This window comes from Leptosomus discolor, chromosome 1, assembly GCF_034619465.1.
Source record: "Leptosomus discolor isolate bLepDis1 chromosome 1, bLepDis1.hap2, whole genome shotgun sequence".
In the NCBI taxonomy this organism is placed as follows: domain Eukaryota; kingdom Metazoa; phylum Chordata; class Aves; order Leptosomiformes; family Leptosomidae; genus Leptosomus; species Leptosomus discolor.
Genome location: NC_141391.1, coordinates 77,030,302 through 77,048,225, shown reverse-complemented (window position 1 = coordinate 77,048,225; position 17,924 = coordinate 77,030,302). Strand labels below are relative to the sequence as shown.

General features: G+C 41.5%; 1 protein-coding gene across 1 annotated transcript in view; it reads left to right on the top strand.

Annotated features, from left to right (window-relative positions):
* DHRSX (dehydrogenase/reductase X-linked) overlaps positions 1–17,924 on the top strand; it is a 175,913-nt gene that overhangs the window by 128,012 nt on the left and 29,977 nt on the right. Inside the window, exon 6 of the mRNA XM_086470201.1 lies at positions 13,340–13,547. Coding sequence (XP_086326327.1) covers positions 13,340–13,547 — 208 coding nt within the window. The remainder of the gene's footprint in view (positions 1–13,339; positions 13,548–17,924) is intronic.

Here is a 17,924-nt window from a genome sequence, read left to right as displayed (position 1 = left end):
AACATCAAACACCTTTGTGGTCTTTTAGATCCAGACCATTTTCAACAGCAATCACATGAGTCGACAAGGGGATCCCTAAGGCAAATCATTCTCCTTCATCCCTACTTTAAATATGATTGTTTTCAAGGAGGTGAAAGTTTAACAGAAACACTATCTATCTGCAAGTGTTTCAACAGTGGTGATTTCGGCAACTACATGCTGAGGGTAGTACACTGTGCACTCTAACAGCGTAGCTGGGATGTCCTTTTTTCCTCTTTTGCATGCCTTAACTAACACTTTCTAAAGTGAGAGGAAAAAAAAATATGGTCATGAGAGAATACGGCTGTCTGGTTTTAGCAAAAGCTTGAAGAACATTGTTCCATCCTCTTGGGTTGAGATAGGCTTGAACAGTGCACTGGAATTCATGGTTCTTTTACAAGATGGGATGGAGGGCACTCCTTCAAATACTCTATCTACCAAAATAAGAAGGAATTTTAGGAAAACAAAGAAAAAAGACCTTATTCCCTTTCCCAGGCTGTGGGTCACACCTGAATATGCTTCCTTCCCCAGGGGTTAGCATCTTTGTGTGTTCTGTCTAGCTTTTTCTCCATGACTAACTATTCCTTTCATCATCCTCTCTTTTTGCATGCCAAATGGGCCCTGTAATGCTGTGAATCACAGATCTATGAACTCCCCAGCCACAGTAAGACAGCTCCTTTTCTGGTTCATGTCTCCTGTATATTCAAGAACAGTTAGTCACACTTTTTCTGCTCTCCTTCCTCTGCTCTCCAACTGCAGAAGGAGCTGATGCTTTTTGTAACCCTCCAAGCGGATACGGTCCCCAGATAATTTCTGTATTTTTTCCCTGTAGCCCTAGTGCATGAATCACGTCAGAGACAAGAGAGATTGAGTGAAAGGAATTGCAAAAATCCCAGCTGCCACACGTGCATCCTAGCTGGTGTAAAACAGGGTAAACAGCTCTGCCCAGGACCTGGGAGGATGCTGGGGAGACCAGGCAGCTCCAGTTAATCTCTGCTGTTGGGCAGTTCATAAGGGCTGTAACAGGAGGTGTCATCTGTCTGGCAAAGTGTCTGGAGACCTCCTGTTCTTGGATGGGTGGGGTACTTCATCTTCACTTCTTTCTTCATCTTCACTTCTTTCTTGTGTGTGATGTTTGTTGGTAAATGAGGTTGTATTAAGTGTGGGCAGAAAGTCGAGGATTTTGTCCCATCAGCATTGCTGAGATTTTGAACATATTGTCCATGATTAGCCATGAAAAGTTAAATTGTCAAATTACTTTTGGAAAATATGAATCCATTTTTCAGACCAAAACTTTTGATTTCAGTTATTTCAGAATATTTTATTTCTAATTTTTTAATTATCCTTATGAGTACATTGTCATTTGTATTTTGAAGCATAACATGGATCAAACTGGAACTCCAAACCTTTAATTTCTGAGTCGTGCTGTTGAAGTAAGGTATCTCCATCTGTTTCAATTTTTTTTTTTTTTTTTTTAAGCTGGACACTAGTTTTAAACACATTTTTTCACTAAGAATGCTTTGATGAGTCAACATTTTTTCCAATTAAAACCTCTTTTTTTTTTTTTTTTAATTTTGAAAATTCCCAGTTGGTTCCTCCTGTGCTGTTTCACTTCTGATCTGTTGCTTATAGTTTCTTAATTCTCTCTGATTGGAAGAACTTACGGGATGTATGATATCTTCAATTCAAGCAAAAACAAACGTGAAGCTGATGTAGCATAGTAGTAGAATAGTACTACTTTTTTTTTTTCTAAATTTTTCAATAATAAAGGAAAATTTGTAAGAGGAAGTAGGATGGATTTTATATATTACCCTTTTATTTTTTAATCTGTTTTAGTTAGTACAGAAGTCTTTCACAGTTACATATACAAAGTTCTGTCACTGGACTGTTGCTTAATACAATGCTGTGCAAACTACAGAAATTGTAATCATAGAAGATTCTTCTAGACCAGAAAATAGAGACATGTTATTATAGATTTTATTTTACTGGAGGAATACAGGGGTTTGTTTCATTTATATTGTTTAAGTAGGTTCCCCACAATGGCTTTTATTGCATATTCTGGTTCTATTTGCAAGATAAATCATGGTGCCTTGACAGGACCAAATGCCAACTGCAGCAGACTGCTGTATTCAGTTAAACATGTCCTTCCTGCAGCAGGTTACCAAGTTTTTCTGCCTATAATTAGATTACAAGTATTCAAATGTTTAATGCACATACACAAGGGTATTTCAGTCCTTCTTTGCAAAATGCTTTCTGCATAAATGCAAAAGGATTTGCTGCTTTGCAAAACAATCCCTTGCATTTGCTGCAATTGTCATTAATTGCAAAAATTGACTTGCTGGCCTAGAAAACGAGTGTACTGGTGAAGATACAGATCTCATATTCTAGAAATTAATTTTAAAAAAGAACAAACTTGCTATTATACCAGCAGACTAAATCAGTCCAAAAGACAGAGTTTTATTTCATATGCAGCAAGTGTGTTTCATCGGTGTTGCAGGCCACAGGTGATCCCTATCCATTCCTGCAACCAGTTATGGAGAAATATTTAAGTCAGGATGCAAACTTCGGAAAGTTTTAATTTTTCATTTGTCAGTGTATTTTTATTCTGTCTAATCAAAATACTTTTAGGGTTCGTTGGTTTCTGAAGAACAACAACACAGCGTAACACTACTATCACAAAGGTAACGCCAGACTTCTATGTATTCAGGGAAATTAAATGTAGCTACTTTGTGTGTCACAATGTTAAATTCCTTCTTGTCTGAAAGGGATTAATGGTCTTACAAAGTATTATTAATAATGGTTAATGATTTAATAGGACACAGTGTTTCTGAACTAATTCGAAATTGCAACACGTTGGCAAGTATGTGATATACGGGTGTTCCTGCTGCTCAGCCTCTCCCTGCACAGTGGGTTGGGTGGGAGTAGTCAGCTCTCTGTGGCACACTGGACAGTGGATCTCATAGACCTGCTGTTTTCCCAAATGGCGAGACAGTTCAATGGTAATTTGAAAGTTAACGTACTGCACTCTGTGACGGAGAAGGCAAAAAGGACTTGTGGAGAATGTGGAGTGGAGATAGCTTGTCACCCTTGAGAGGGGAAGGTTAGTTTAACATCTCCCCATGAGCAAAATGACTCATTAAGGCTGAGTGAACCTTAAAAGCTTTGGAGTTCAGGTCCTGGGTGATTATTCAAATGGTTTTAGCATTCCTCTGGATTGCTTTGGCTACCACCATCCTCATAGTACCTTTTTGGTGGAGTTGTCCTTTGAACTACCTGATGTAGCTGGGGAAAGTGGGCACACAGGCCTGTAAATTCCTGGAATAATGTATTAAGAGAAATGGTCAAAATGATCAGCTCACCTTCCGCAAATCCCCTCTGGGTTCAGCCCTGCTGTTGCTCCTTCACAACCGTACATCCCTGATCTTGCCATGTGCACTAAGGATTACGAGGTGTAGAGGAGGGAGGCAAAGGCAGATTTCTACCTCTGTGATTACAAATGATAGCTCTTAACCTTTTCTCTGCTTCCTGCCTTAAACTTATTCTTTCAGCAAAGGAGAACTTTGTTCAAAAGCAGAGCAAGCATTTGAATACTTAAACATGTGAAGAAAAAATGGTCTTTTGATTAGATCTCTAAAAAAAGTGAGTTTTGTGAAAAATATACTTTCTGAATAGAAAAATAAATCACTGTAAAAGTAAAATATTTTAGCCCCTGGGAGTTTTAATACAGCCAGAATGTCTTACAGAGTTGTAGCTTCATTGCTCCATTTCTTCTGTTCTTGTTATGTGTCAGGTCACCCTGCATTTCTTGTCACGGGAGGTGGAGGGTGGCTGTGCACAGCAACCGTCTCAGCCTCCCAAGACAGGCAGAGACTGAGGAGCGCTGTGGCTCACAGTAGCTTTCTGAGAAGCTCAAAAAGTTTCTAACAGTGTTGCTAGATATAATACAGCACTGTGGAAACATCCGGATTAAAATATTATGAATTTTACATGAAATCTTTTAGGTTTCAGATCAAAGCAGGGGGTGTTAAGTATCTGAATTGCCCCCCAAGATCAATCAGTCTGACAAAGCAGCAGTATGTTTTAATTGTTTTTTCAATGAGGGCTGTGGCAAGGCAGCTCTATGTGTGTTGGATTTTTAAGGTCTGGACATGAAACTTCTTGTGATTTCCTGGAAAGCCAAACCTGCCTGCCTTCACTTGCTTCTGGTGTGTTTGCAAGTGGAAGAGATCTCGTGGGCTCTGGCCCCAGGCCATGCCATGCCCCTTCTTAGGAAATGCTTGGTTTTCCATTACAGATCTCTGTTTACAGTGTTCCAGGGTGACACAGTATTGGGAAATTTGTAAAACAAAGACAAAAAACAACGGTAAGGCTAAATGGTGGAGAAAGTGATTGCTGTCACTGTCACTTATGGTACTTTGAAATAGCTACTTTGCAATGCTGGCTGTGGAACACTTTGAGCCACTGTGTGTTATTTGTTTCTTGCAGGTTTTTTTTGTTTACTGAAGTTGGCTTGTTTACATTCCTTAAATAAGGCCTCCCCTCTTCACAGGCCCTTTTCATAATGCTTATTTAAATCCCACATATTTTCTGACAGAGGCCAAGGTTCACTGTTGACATATGGTCTCACATGAGCAAAAGCCTTTCCTGCCATGTCTGGACCACAAGTCACTTCATGTGTGCAGAAAACTTCCACATTTTAATCTCTCCTGTAGCTGTTGGCATTTCAACTGTATATCTTCTTTAACCTAGAAAGGTCTTGACTGTTTTTAACAAATACTTGCCTATTTTTATGAGCTTGTTCCTTGTCTTAATTTGTGTATCGTGAGTTAGTCACTTTTACCTCTCGGTTTGAAGCTGTGATATACATATTCTCACTATGTCAGAAAACTTTGAAAAAGCAGAAGTTGTTAGATTGTTTCAACAAACGTAAACTGATCTTCAAAATTATTTTGTTGTGCCAGACTCGATAATCTTGTGTTGCTTCTGTGGACAGAGGGTGATGGTATAGGATTTTCTGTACAACATTTACAGACATCTCAGAGGAAAAAAGATTTTGCAGTCTGTGTGCACGTTCAAGCCGTGTTTCCCCTGGTAAGGCAGACCAGTCCTTCAGTGTGGTGAACATTTGCACTTGCAGAACACATTCAGCACCTCCTCAACTCCAAGGCAGTGCAGCGAGTTCAGCCCACCACAAAATGAAACCTTACACTATATTCACGTATACACCAACACATTTCACGTAGTCTACTGGAAATCTGCTAACCACATTTGGTGCACTGTGCTGTATTTGAAATGGCAGCCCTTTATTGTGCATAACAGACTCTACAGTTCCCTTTCAGTTGCAGAATGAAAAGCCCAGAATCTACAGCTGGGCTGCAAAAGTCTACACCAGTTTTACAATGGTTTTATCAAAACAGAAGTAAGATTTGGGATTGTTCAGGTTATTAATAGGCCATTTGATGGCCCTATGTGCCTTCTGGTGGAAGGGAAGAAACCATAAGAAGACCCATGGCTCCCTTCAACTGAAAAGTTCTAATGCAGGAGAGTTAGGAATCTTTCCACAAGTGGGTGGAGGATGCCTCAGAGCTCTTCTTGTTATAATCCAAAAGATAATCTTAAAAGATGTGTGACAATCTTCAGTAACCTGAGATCCAGTTTATACAAGAGATAATATGAAAAGATATGTGGCCATGATGTTTCCCCATCACTCCGAAGTGTCACAAGAGCACAGAATGTAGGTCTTGGAGCCTTGATCTGTCTGTTTCTTGGCTGCAGCAATGCAAAACCTTGCTTTGCTTCTATTTATTTACTCACTCATTTGTTTCATGGAGATTTTTAATTGAAGGAAGGGATACCATTATGCTCAAATACCACTTCAAATATTAGCGAGTAATTAATACTGCATCATATGAACCAACTGTAGAAAAATGATGCTTCAGAAGAGACAATTTATACCATTCTTTATAAAGCGATATATTTCCTGGGAGAATGGAATTACAGTAATTACAACTTGAACTTGCCATCAACATTTAAAATCAGCACAACTATTTGAAATTAACACTGATTGTACACAAAAAGAAAAATTAGACTTTTTTTAAAGATACTGATTCTGGTGAGGCTTTGAGAAGACCAGCCTTTGAGTTTGTCTTTCACATATTTGAGAACTGTGCTGAGCACACAGCAAAGGAGCTGCACACAGCAAGGCAATCAGTAGAGCAGGAGGGCTCTTGACATCTCACCTCCTGAAGTTAGGAGCGGGATCAGCCAAATGAAAAACGATACATTGATTCCATCTGGATGACGGTAATGCCCAGGATGACAAGCTCTTACTTATTTTGCCTTTTATAAGTATTTTTGTAATGAAGATATTCCAGGTTCCTTCACCAAATGTAGTCCTCCAAAGACAGCGAGTTACGTTTTGTTCCCTCTGCATTTCCTACAAGCTCTAACAGGAGGCTAGTCACTGAGTGCTATGCATTTATACAGCAAAGTGCTGAAAGTTGGGAAGCATGGCTTAAAAAACCCCAAAACCCCACAACCCAGCTTCCAGCTTTGTGGCTTCTACTGAACTGTGGATTAAGCACAAGGCAGGAGTCACTGAATTGCAGAGAAATCACCTACCGACACCATCACCAACATTTTGCCTGTCAGAGAGAGAGACCATCTCCCAGCTCTGAGCTTCTACTCTTATACTGATTTTAAGAAGAAAAATGCTATTTTACCACTATTGAAAGATGTTGGAGAAAACCCAGTTTTGGCCAGAGCTGTGACAGATCACTGGGACAGGCTGCCCAGAGAGGTTGTGGAGTCTCCTTCTCTGGAGGCATTCAAAACCCGCCTGGACGTGTTCCTGTGTGACCTACTCCAGGTGGTCCTGCTCTGGCAGGGGGGGTTGGACTAGATGATCTCAAGAGGTCCCTTCCAACCCCTAACATTCTGTGATTCTGTGTGGCACTGAGAGGGTCACTGCAGGGAGAGGAAGAAGCTCTGAGATGTGGTCAGTCTTTGTCCATGGGTCAGAATGGAAGGGCAAGGTGGGCTGCTTTGAAAGTGCCACCTGCCGCCTCTGCCACCACCCCCGTGCAACCAATTAGGACATGAAGGATCTGTTTTCTAGCTTGTGTAGAAACACTCATATAATTTATCAGTCTTGTAGCCTTCCTTTCCAACATGTCCATCACAGGGTCATGAGGGTGCTTCAGGAGTCCCTGATGCTCGAGTCCTTATTCAATCAAATTGCAGCTGCAGGTGTATTCCACTTCAAATACATGGGGCTGTGCTAAGGCCACCTTGACTGTTATAGGTATGTATTTATAATTATTCTTTTAAAAGGCTACATATCAAATATATGAAAGAAATGTACATGAAGAAGTATAGTTGTTCAGTGAACACCCAAAATACCCAGGCGCGTGTATGAAACAGGTGACAGCAGTAGCCTATAGTAGTAGTTGGTAACAGCACAACTACTGTCTAAGACGTAACTGTAACAACATCTGAATAAGTAGATACATTAATACTTTAGATTTTAGTTTTGTTTTACTAATGCATATGCTTGATTCTTTCAGTTGGCAAAATACTAGTTTTCGGTGGTAATACATGTATTCTAATTTTTCCAGCTCTGTCTTTTCTCCATCTCTGTATTTATTTTTTTTCTTTTTTTGTGTTGAGGGAAAATTATAATTGATGATACTCAGCAAATGTATTCATAGGATAAATATATGTAGTACTGTCAGGAAGACTGCATAAAACTAATAGTACTGAGGCTTTGGTTTATCATAGGAAAAAAGAAAGAAAGTGCTTATGATAATCAGAAAAGGCATACCTGTGTTCTGCAACATATTTCTGTAGCTGCTTCAAAATAAACTGCAAAATTTATCAAAAATCTTGAAAAATCTTATGCTGCATTCCCTGGAGAAAGAGAATTTAAGACTGTGAAAGCTTCATGTTTAATAATAGTCTTTCATATTCTTGACTAAGCAATGATGATGATGGATTGCAAGATTAATACATAAATCATTAGGAAACTTTAGTTATTTTAATACAGCAAGTCTGTGTTTTCTTTAATTCACTGATTCATCCTAAGGCATATATTGAAATTTTGCGTGGCCTTTCATTAAAAACCCCAGCATGTCACCCACGTTTTGCATCACTTGTCTTTTACGGGAGCACATGGCCATCGGGTTGTTCCGCAGTTGGATCTTGGTGCACTCTGCCCACCAGGCAAATTAACACACTGGGAACTGGGAACCGTGGTGATGGGCAAGGGGAGGATGAGGTGCGCAAGCCAAGTGCAGTGTGAGAGAGGTCCACATCAGGACAACTTCACCGCTAGCACCGGCCAGGTTAAATGTAGCTGGGTGTCGGTCAGTATGGTCAGTGGTCCTCTGAGCCTTTTGTTGAAGCAGTGGGGAAGGGAAAGGATCCTGTCACTGCGCCCTTCTTTCCGTCCATCTGTATCCACTTCCCCTGTGTGTGCATAACACAAAAGCAACCGTTAGTGAAAGAGAAAAACCTGAGAGCAGCCTGAGAGCCTGTGCACAGGAGGTGTGGAGGAAGTGGTCTGTGCCGAGCGGCAATTTTGTTTCCCCTGTTGCTCAGTGGGTACCCCGAGCTGAATTAATGCCCTTCGCTGGGCGTGGTATCACTGGATGCAAATGGAAGACCTCTACAGAACACACACCAACTAAAGCCAGCCAGAAAAGAAACCAGAGTAAGAATGGCTGCCATGGGAAGTGTTAAACATGTATCCAGTTTTCGAACTTGGATAGCAGCTGAGTCCATATTTAAACACCTAATTAGCCACTGCAGGCTTTGGTTTGAAATTCAGCTTCTCATTACTTTTAACAAATATATTGCCCCAGCATGCTAGGAAGACTGCTGCCGGAGACAGCACCATGGAGATGAGTGGTAAAATCAGCTTCTGGTGGAAAAGAGGAGAAAAAAAAAATAAGAAAAAAAAATAAATCAGCAAACCACAAGGCACTCACTCCAGAACTGAATATTTACTTATTTTATTTTGGCAAAAATACAAAACAAGCCTTTTCTTTTCTCCTCCCTAATTTTTATAATGACAATTCAAACTTGTCAGTCTATGTTGCAAAAAATCTTAAGCCAAAACCTAAAAATTTCTGCTAAAAATTAATTGAATAGAAAATGCATAGCCTGCCTTATCCTGATCCTTTATTCATCAGTATAGAATCAATAAAACAGTATTTTGAAAGGAAGAAGGTCTTGCACATTGCTGCTTTCTTGGCTGGATTTCAAAGCAGCTAATTGGATTCTGTCTGCCTTAACTCCTCCTGTAGTTTCTATTTAGTGAGTTGTGCATTGCCGTATTTTATCGGCACCAACTCGACAAAATGCTATGAGTGGGGCGTCCCCCAGGGGAGACTGTTTTCCGTGGTAGGGAGAGTGGTGCACAGAGAGCCCCACTCAAATGAGTGGGTGAGCATGAACTTCTTCAAGCTACCGATGCCAGGCACACCACTCCTTCCCACTGGACTTCTTCCCACCAAGTCCTTCCTTCGCTTTTCCTGGCTGCTGACCGTGCATGGGCTTGCCATACACAGCACGTGCTGTCTGGCGGAGCTCGAGCCTGCTGGGCAGTATTTATTAGGATGAATCTCTGGGCAGTCAAACACCAGTACCTCCTAGCTCTCTAGCCAACTGGCAAGCGTGTGTATATACCCCTGGGAGCTACCAGTCTTTTGCCTGGCTGGACACCTAGTTAGGAGGTAGAGTTTCTCTCCTTGAGAGTCTGCCTGCCTTGCTGTGAACCATCGATACCCTGTGTCCTTATTGGTCTAAGTGTCACAGGCACCTTGTGTGCTTCGGTGTGCCAGCACAGCTTGCTGGTAAGCTCTGTTCTGCTTTGGGCTGGTTGGTCCAAAGTACTTTCGTGTATGCAGTTTCATTTCAGATAGCTTTTAGAGCCTTCAGAAAATGAAAGCAATGTGGAAATGCATAATGTCAGTATTATTTTATTTAGTATACAATTATACTTTCATTCAGTACAGGAAATGTACATACAGAGCATAAAGCACCAAGACAGACCAGATTTAGATGCACAGGCTTTATAGCCAGATAATTCCATATGTAAGAGGAATACATTTTATGGTTTTAAATTGAAAAAGGGGAGATTTAGATTAGATATTAGGAAGAAATTATTTACTGTGAGGGTGGTGAGACACTGGCACAGGTTGCCCAGAGAAGCTGTGGCTGCCCCCTCCCTGGCAGTGTTCAAGGCCAGGTTAGATGGGGCTTTGGGCAACCTGGTCTAGTGGAAGTTGTCCCTGCCCATGGCAGGGGGGTTGGAAGTAGATGATGTTTAAGGCCCCTTCCAACACAAACCATTCTCTGATTCTACATGTATGTGCATGGGAGATACAATTGTGGTACAGGTACAGTAGCATATGTGCTCCTATTTTTCTGATGCATAAAGTCAAGACTGGATGTAATGAAATCAAGTAACCAGTGTTGATTTTTTTGCAATGTGTCATTTAAACAACATGATTCTAATAAGATGGGGGTCTCACAAACGAAACAGTTGTTCAACAAAAATCCTTGTTAGTTCTGTGTCACAGGTTATTCCTCTGTCTTATGTAGTCCACTGATGTCAGATTCCTGGAAAGCAAGAAGCACACACAGAGGAAATGGGTAGAGAGCAGGTAATCATTGCAGGGGTTCTGCCAAAAGTGTCTGCTCTCTGTATCTGATTTTATATCTTCATCTCTATAGTATGTTATTGAAGTCTAATTCCCTGCTGCCTTGCAAATCATTTGCATCTCTCCACTGTGATATAAAAGGCTTCCTTGCTGATTGGATAGCTTTTTATATCTTCTCAGCACTCGTGTTTCTCTGACATATCTATGCAAAGTACAAGGCTTTTGAGGATCCGGCCCTTGTAGTTCATGCTTCATTGCCACAAGGTAAGTCAAAACAGCACTCGCACAAAATGTGGGAATGTGAAGGCATGGGGAGCATTCACCGTCCTCCTGCCTGGCATCTGAACGTTACTGAAGGCCAGATTAGACCCAGGCAGAACATGTCAGAGTAGTCCCCAGCTCTGCTTCCCTGCAAGCCGCTTGCCAGACAAGATCACTCTAATTCACCTCAGGAAGCTTGTCCCATGCCCCAGCTTGCGTTCTCCACCGGTAGGGGAATGGTGGCACGGATGGAGAAGTGCCAGGGTTGACTGCCAGCTGGCTGCCGGAGGCAGCTTCGGATGAGCACTTCTTCCCATGGGTGGCATGAGCTCTGCCCCGCACGGCTGCGCAAGGGAGGCTTATAGCGGCTGAGGGTCTGGTCCTTCAAGTTAAAAGGGTTGAAATATGCATGAAGCATAAGGTGACATTTTGAGTGTCTCAGATCAGAGCACGGACGTTCCTGAATTTAAAATGTAACTGCAATTTCCTGACTAATGCCAAGTCACTTTTATATTCATGCAGTGATTGTTCTTTATTCTTAAAATAGCCCATTTTACCCCGCGGCGCAGGTGATATCTTTATGATGATGGAGCTGTGTTATCCAGCATGTTACAGCTCAGGCCGTTGGTTGATGCAAGGGCTGTTTATGATCAGCTGTCCTTTTTTATTCTCTCTCAATTTATCTAATGCTTTTGTAGCCTGTTTGTTTGTGATTTGCTTGAATAAGGGTAGAGCAGGGAAAAAAAGAAGAAGAAAAAAAGAGTTGCAGGAGATTCAATGTTGTTGTCTTTTACTTCCTGTAGCTGAGCTGTACGATTTACCATTGTGTCTCCAAGTTTCTGAGTCCATTCAGATAACATTAACAGTTAAATTGCTTCAGTAGCCTTAGAGCTCTGCAGAGAGTCCGCCTGTTTGCTAGCATCCAGGGCTTTCTGTGGTGAAGTGTACAGGATATTATAAATAAGGTATACAACAAGAACGAGATAACAAAAAGAACTCTGAGACATATTTGCTATTCGTTCAAAATAAAAACCTTGCACATAGTAGCAACCACAGAAAACTGAAGGCAGGCTTTTCAGCAGAGTAGGAGCATCCCCAGCCCGGGTGTTTGCTGCGCTAAGGGTGAAGGTGTAGAGGGTGGACCTGTAGCTGTGGCTGTCACAGAGGCAGGACAACAACTAGGGGGAAGGAGAGAGCTGGGAAAGAGAGATCTGCTCCTGGGTGGGCGCCCCTCTATCTCCCTCCACCAGCAGCAGCTGCTGCCCCAGGGACCCTAACCCCTGGCTCCACATCGGTGGCAGCAGCAAGCAGCGCCACTTCCCCAGGCTGTGGCAGAGGCAAAAGGAATGGGGACCAGAGCTGTTTTGCTGCCCGCAGCAGCCTGTTGCTTTAGGCTCCCGCCTGCTTTGCCTATGAGCTGTCTGTAATGCCAGGAATTACCTTTGGTTCTGCTAAGCACAAAAAAGGTTAGATGAGAGGCTGTAGTAATTACAAGAGTGTCATGGCATAGGAATTTGTGGAAGTGATGCTGAGGCCCCAGTTGGGAGGAGCACTTTAAGTGACATATGCGCTGGAACTAGCCTGCTTACTTAAAAAAAAAATTATGTCTGCCTGCATGCAGTGAAACAAAACTAATCAGCAGTCCCTAGAAAGTTTGACTTTGAAAGAAAGGCAGATTCAGCATCCGGATGAGCGATGTGCACAGGAGTCTCAACAGGTAATGTTTTGCAGTAACTCCCAGTATTTGTGCACCTCCTGTTTGGCACAACCCCATCCAGCCGTCTTTGCTCTAAAGGCTGTATATAGCATAGCTGCAGTTATACTTGCAGCTGCTCTCCTTGCTCCGTCAATTATATCCATCTCTTTAGCTGTGCGTAACCTGGTGTGTCACTGGGGCAGGTGCAATGATTGCCTTACTCATCTGTACTGTGCCCAGCACAGGAGCCTTCGTCAGAAACTAGTATGCTCTGATGCAACACAAACAATAATAACCAGGGGCAGTATGATCAGGCACGGATTTACTGGGTGGGAACAGGGTATGTATGTGTGGGAAGAGGGCAGTGAGGAAGGAGAGAGTAGGTTGAGGGCCTCTAGGTGCTGATATCCTGGAAATTTCTAGTTTAAATAGTTTGATATAGAGACTCTGGCAGGTACTCTGTCATTTTTATTTATTTTTTTTCCTGCCACAGATTAGACTTGGTGTCTGATGGAATAATCACCAGAACTCTAGCAAACAACACGCCTGCCAGTGATAAGCTGTTTCTTCTGACCACTCAATGTATAGCTATTTGCTTGCTGGAAGTTGCAAAATGCAGTACATTTGGTATTTGTGCAATTCTGTTTTCCTTCTGACTATTTTTTGTGCATCTCCCTCTCTCTTTCTCTCCTTTATACAGATGCTCGTATTCACCCCATGGAGCCTATGCCCAAAGCAAACTTGCCCTTGTGTTATTTACCTATCAACTACAGCATCTTCTGACTGCAAATGGAAGCCATGTGACTGCTAATGTAGTAGACCCTGGAGTAGTGAATACTGAGCTCTACAGACATGTCTTTTGGGTTGTAAAAGTGGCCAAATGGATGACAGCCTGGCTATTTTTCAAGGTATGCAGTTTTTTAAATCATTTTGTGGCCATGCCCCTGCATCGTGAGAGCTGTAGTAAGCACGGAGCTGAAGGTGTTTTGGAGTTTGTCATAATGTATGGTATTTATTGCATTTCTCTGCGCTGACGAGATGTACAAAACTGACAAAGACAGGCCTTCCGCAGAACAAACACTTGCTTTAAATGGAGGGAGAGAGCTCTCACGGTAAGGGAAGGGAATGCCTTTCACTGTCTGTGCCCATGCACTGATTATCTCTGCCGTGATCTATCCATGTCCCTTTGTGCGTGCATGGGGGCAGAACGTCATCCTAACATGGAGCCAGAATATGCAAAGTGTTTCTTGGAAATGTTTTCTACAGCCTCTTAATGAGAAGCAGGCATGATGTAGCACAGTCTACCTGTACACATGTTATAGAGAAGAGGGCAAAGGGAAGGAGGAAGCTGTACAAAAATGGTGGTGGGAAGTGGCCATACTCCAGGCTGTGTGGGTCCAGACACTCGTGGTCTGGGAGGTGAGGCAATTTTCATTTAGCTTTTATATCCTAACACGTACTTGTAATGGTACCTGATTTTCTATTATCTATTCCTGGTCTGCATGAGGAAACTTAAAGCTGTGTGATAGAACTGATGCAGAAGTGGGGCAGACTCAGTTATGGTTAACTTCAGTAACATTTTGTAGTGGTGAAAGTAGATCAAACTGAAATCAGTTTAGCTGCGGAGGTGGAATCTCCTCATGCGGACAAGCCTTAGGAGGACTTGTCCTGAGAAAATGTACTGCTTATAACTCTTTCAGAAAGTAGTTTTGGATTAAGAGAATGGAACCTGATTCCATTAGAGAAAATTATATGTCCTAATTAAAATGAAGTATTTTAGATCAAGGGGCATGTCCCACAAAGCAAATTAATTTTAAACTTTGATATGGAAATATCACTAGTTTTAATTTCAGAAATTAAACTGGAGGCTGGAAGAGCGGCTGTGAAATAAGATGCAAACAAGTAAGCCCATATTTAAAAAAAATAATAGTATCTTCTGAGTACACCTTGAATATTGCAATAAAATTGTAATAGGAATGCTCATAATATGTAATGCATTCTTAAAGAAGCAGAATGCAGCTTTGCCAGACCGTATATATTAAACTTGTTCTGCCTCTTGTGATTGCCATTTTAAATACCAGTTTCAAGTCGTGGTGTTTTTTCACTGGACGTACTTTACCTTGCTAACATAACAGTTTCATGCAGATGTTTAGGTTGTGTGCAGTATTTCCTCTAGAGCCACAAAATTCTGACAAAATTTCCATATCTGAGAGTGAGAATTGAGCCTCCTGTTGTTTATAGCAGTCAGTCCCATCCAGTTTTATTGGTGTGCCCAGGGAGACATTTCTGTATTACACTGACCGTGTTTAGGCACTGAACGGGATGTCACTAAACATATATGAAATGAGTTTGGATTTATCACAAACTGTCTCGTACTTACAGCTGTAATAGTAATGCGACCAATAGTTCCTGATCACTTCCTGTTCTTTGAATGAGATACCACTGTAATGGAATTCTGCCTTGCAACAGCTGATGGGCAAACATACTGACTTGCATGGAAGTGCAACGTGTGTGCTGCCTGAAAAGCAAATGCATCAATTGCTTTTTGAGTCAGAATAACTTCAGGTTTGGATAACTGAATGCTTCAGTTACCACAGTTGAGATTTCCACATTTTTATATAACACTCGATGTGTTTTCCCTATAAGCCAAAGGAGAGGGAAACTCTTACTCTCACTCTTCCCATCCTCCCTTAGACTTCTGAGTTACAGCTCCGACTTCTACTGTTTGCTTATTGCTTAAGATATGTTTATGTGTTTGGGATTGACTTTGCCTTCCTTTCTCGCATTCAGGAGCACTTCATCATATAAGTACATCCTGTTCAGTTTTGTCAGAACTGCATCACAAGGTGATGTTTAGCTCCCCGGCAAGCTCACGTTGAAAGCCTGCCTGGCGATTTCAGTAGCACTGTACCGAGAGCCATAGTATCCAGCATTTAAGCCTGGGTGGGTCTTGTGTTGGTCTTGTGCACTAGGGTAAATTTCCCCTGAGAAAAGTAGAAAGCAAGTACAAGAAAGTTCAGTTGTCGGATAATGTTAACTGATAGTTGGTATTATGGATTTCTTCTCCCCCGGAATTTTGTTCCCAAGTGCACATATATGAATCTTTGTTCTTGGATTATGGCAGTAATGCAGTGAAAATGAGGTGATAGCTCTCTAATCATATAGGCTCAACTAACTTTTATCACCGTATGAAGTATTTCGGAGTGATTTCTAAACGAGTGCAGGAAATTGCTTCACCCACTGCAACCTGGTGCTCATGAGAGCCAACACAGCCCAGATAGCTCCAGTGAGGAAATGCATCGTGGATTCGTCACATCACATTCCCTCAGAAGCAAGTCAACACATTGTTTGATTTAATTTCAAAATATTGTGGCAGAGCCTCCACTACCTTTAAATGCATTTCTGCCAGCACTTGTCCCGGTTGCATTCAAGTCAAATACCTCCTATGGATTGCAGCCTGGCCCCCGCTCTCGCTGGGCTGCTTGCATTTGAAGTAGCTCAGTGTGGCAGACAAGGCTGTCGGCTCAACATCCGCCTCAGAACCGCCTCAAGATATTTAGATACTTAAACAAATAAACCTACAGTCTCGTAAATAGGCCGTGATGCGTACATATAATTTACTCGAAGTATTAACAGCTTGAGTTTCTCGGAACTATGAAACATTGTCTTCTGGTCTTCATACGTAGGTCAGAAGAATCTCTGCGAAATCAGTTTGTTTTTTTTTTTTTCCCCAGCGAGCTGCAGTGAGAGGCACCCCTGTAGAAGTAAGATAAGCCAAGCTGAAGGATCAGTGACAGTCATACAATTTCTGAAACGAATGCTTCCCCTTCAAAAGTGATAGTTTCATTCTTTCTCAGCTCAATTCTTTCTCAGGAAAGTTATTGTCTGCTGTGGTACTTGTTTTTACATTTCCATTTTGCAAATATTTTCTCTGCTTTTTTAATAAACAGGGAGTGCACCTGCTGCACACAAGGAAGAAATTACGTTTATTCCTCAGAAAAATAGATTGATTTCTACACCTATGACTTCTCAGTAAATAAAAGCTGACGAGCTGTCACAGTCCTCTGTAGAGTGCAGTGAAATATGTTATCCCTTGGGAATTTTTAACATAAAGTGATCTCCTTTTTGAAGAGATAAAGTCCAAACTAGTAAACAGTAACTAATTAATAAGATTATAATAGCCTAAAAAGACATTTGTTGGGCATCAAATTGCGGTTTAGCCAACCGTGCAACACACCAGTTTTAGTGATGGGTACTGTCCAAGCTGGAAGCCAGGAAGGTACCATTTGCCTCTGAAGTATTTCGGCTTCTGCTACAGATACTGAATATTCCTTCTTAAGCCAGATGGCCTCTGCTTGTGATACAATTAAAATGCCTTACAGAAAAAAAAAAATGTTGACTCTCATTAATGTCCAATGGCAGGGACTGTTCTGTTCCATGCGACTTCATTATGTCATCAAAGTAGAGACATTTCCCGTATAGCAGTGTGGTAAACTTTCCCAAACCCTTCTTTATGACAAGCTTGGTGAACATGTCATTATGAGACACAGAGTATTCAGTTCTTTCAGCTGCATCAGTTTGGTATTTAGGAAGGCATTGTGGAAGAAAGCCTGTGCATCAGATCTTGTCTCAGCTGTCATTTCCAAAGACACAGTGCCACATAAGTGATTATTGACTGACAAACTGAAAATAAGCAGGATTAGTGACCCCACCAGCCTGTAAAAGTGAAGAGAAAGGCTTCAAGAACACAGGCTAGAAATCAGCCAATATAAATTAATTCATTTCCTTCGTCTCTCAAAATAGGCTTAACTTTAGCGTAATTTTCCTATAATATTTTTTTAAATAAATGCTTTCAGTCTGTAAGTGCTGCAAGAAAACAAGATCTAAAGAACCTGGATTCATCATTCATGCCAGAGGACATAGTCATGCAGGTCTTATTGCAGCATTTCTTATTCAAACTGTCCCTTTGGCACTGTGAATGTAGAAAATTCATTTAATTCTCCCCCCCTCCCCAAGGCGTCGGAAGACAAACACATCACCACACAATAACACCAGCTGTAGAGAATGAGAATAATTAAATTCTACAGCTGAAAGCAGCAGTTGATCAGCATCAACATCTTCCGTCCATGTGAGTGTGTGGTCCTCATGTAAAGCTAGCCTGGAATTTTCTCACAAAATGAAACATGTCATTTGCAGTTAATTTTTTCAAAAGGCTTTTTAGATCAAAAGTAAGATTCTGGTCAAAATCAGAGAGAAGGAAACAGTCTGCTTTATTCCAGTAACTT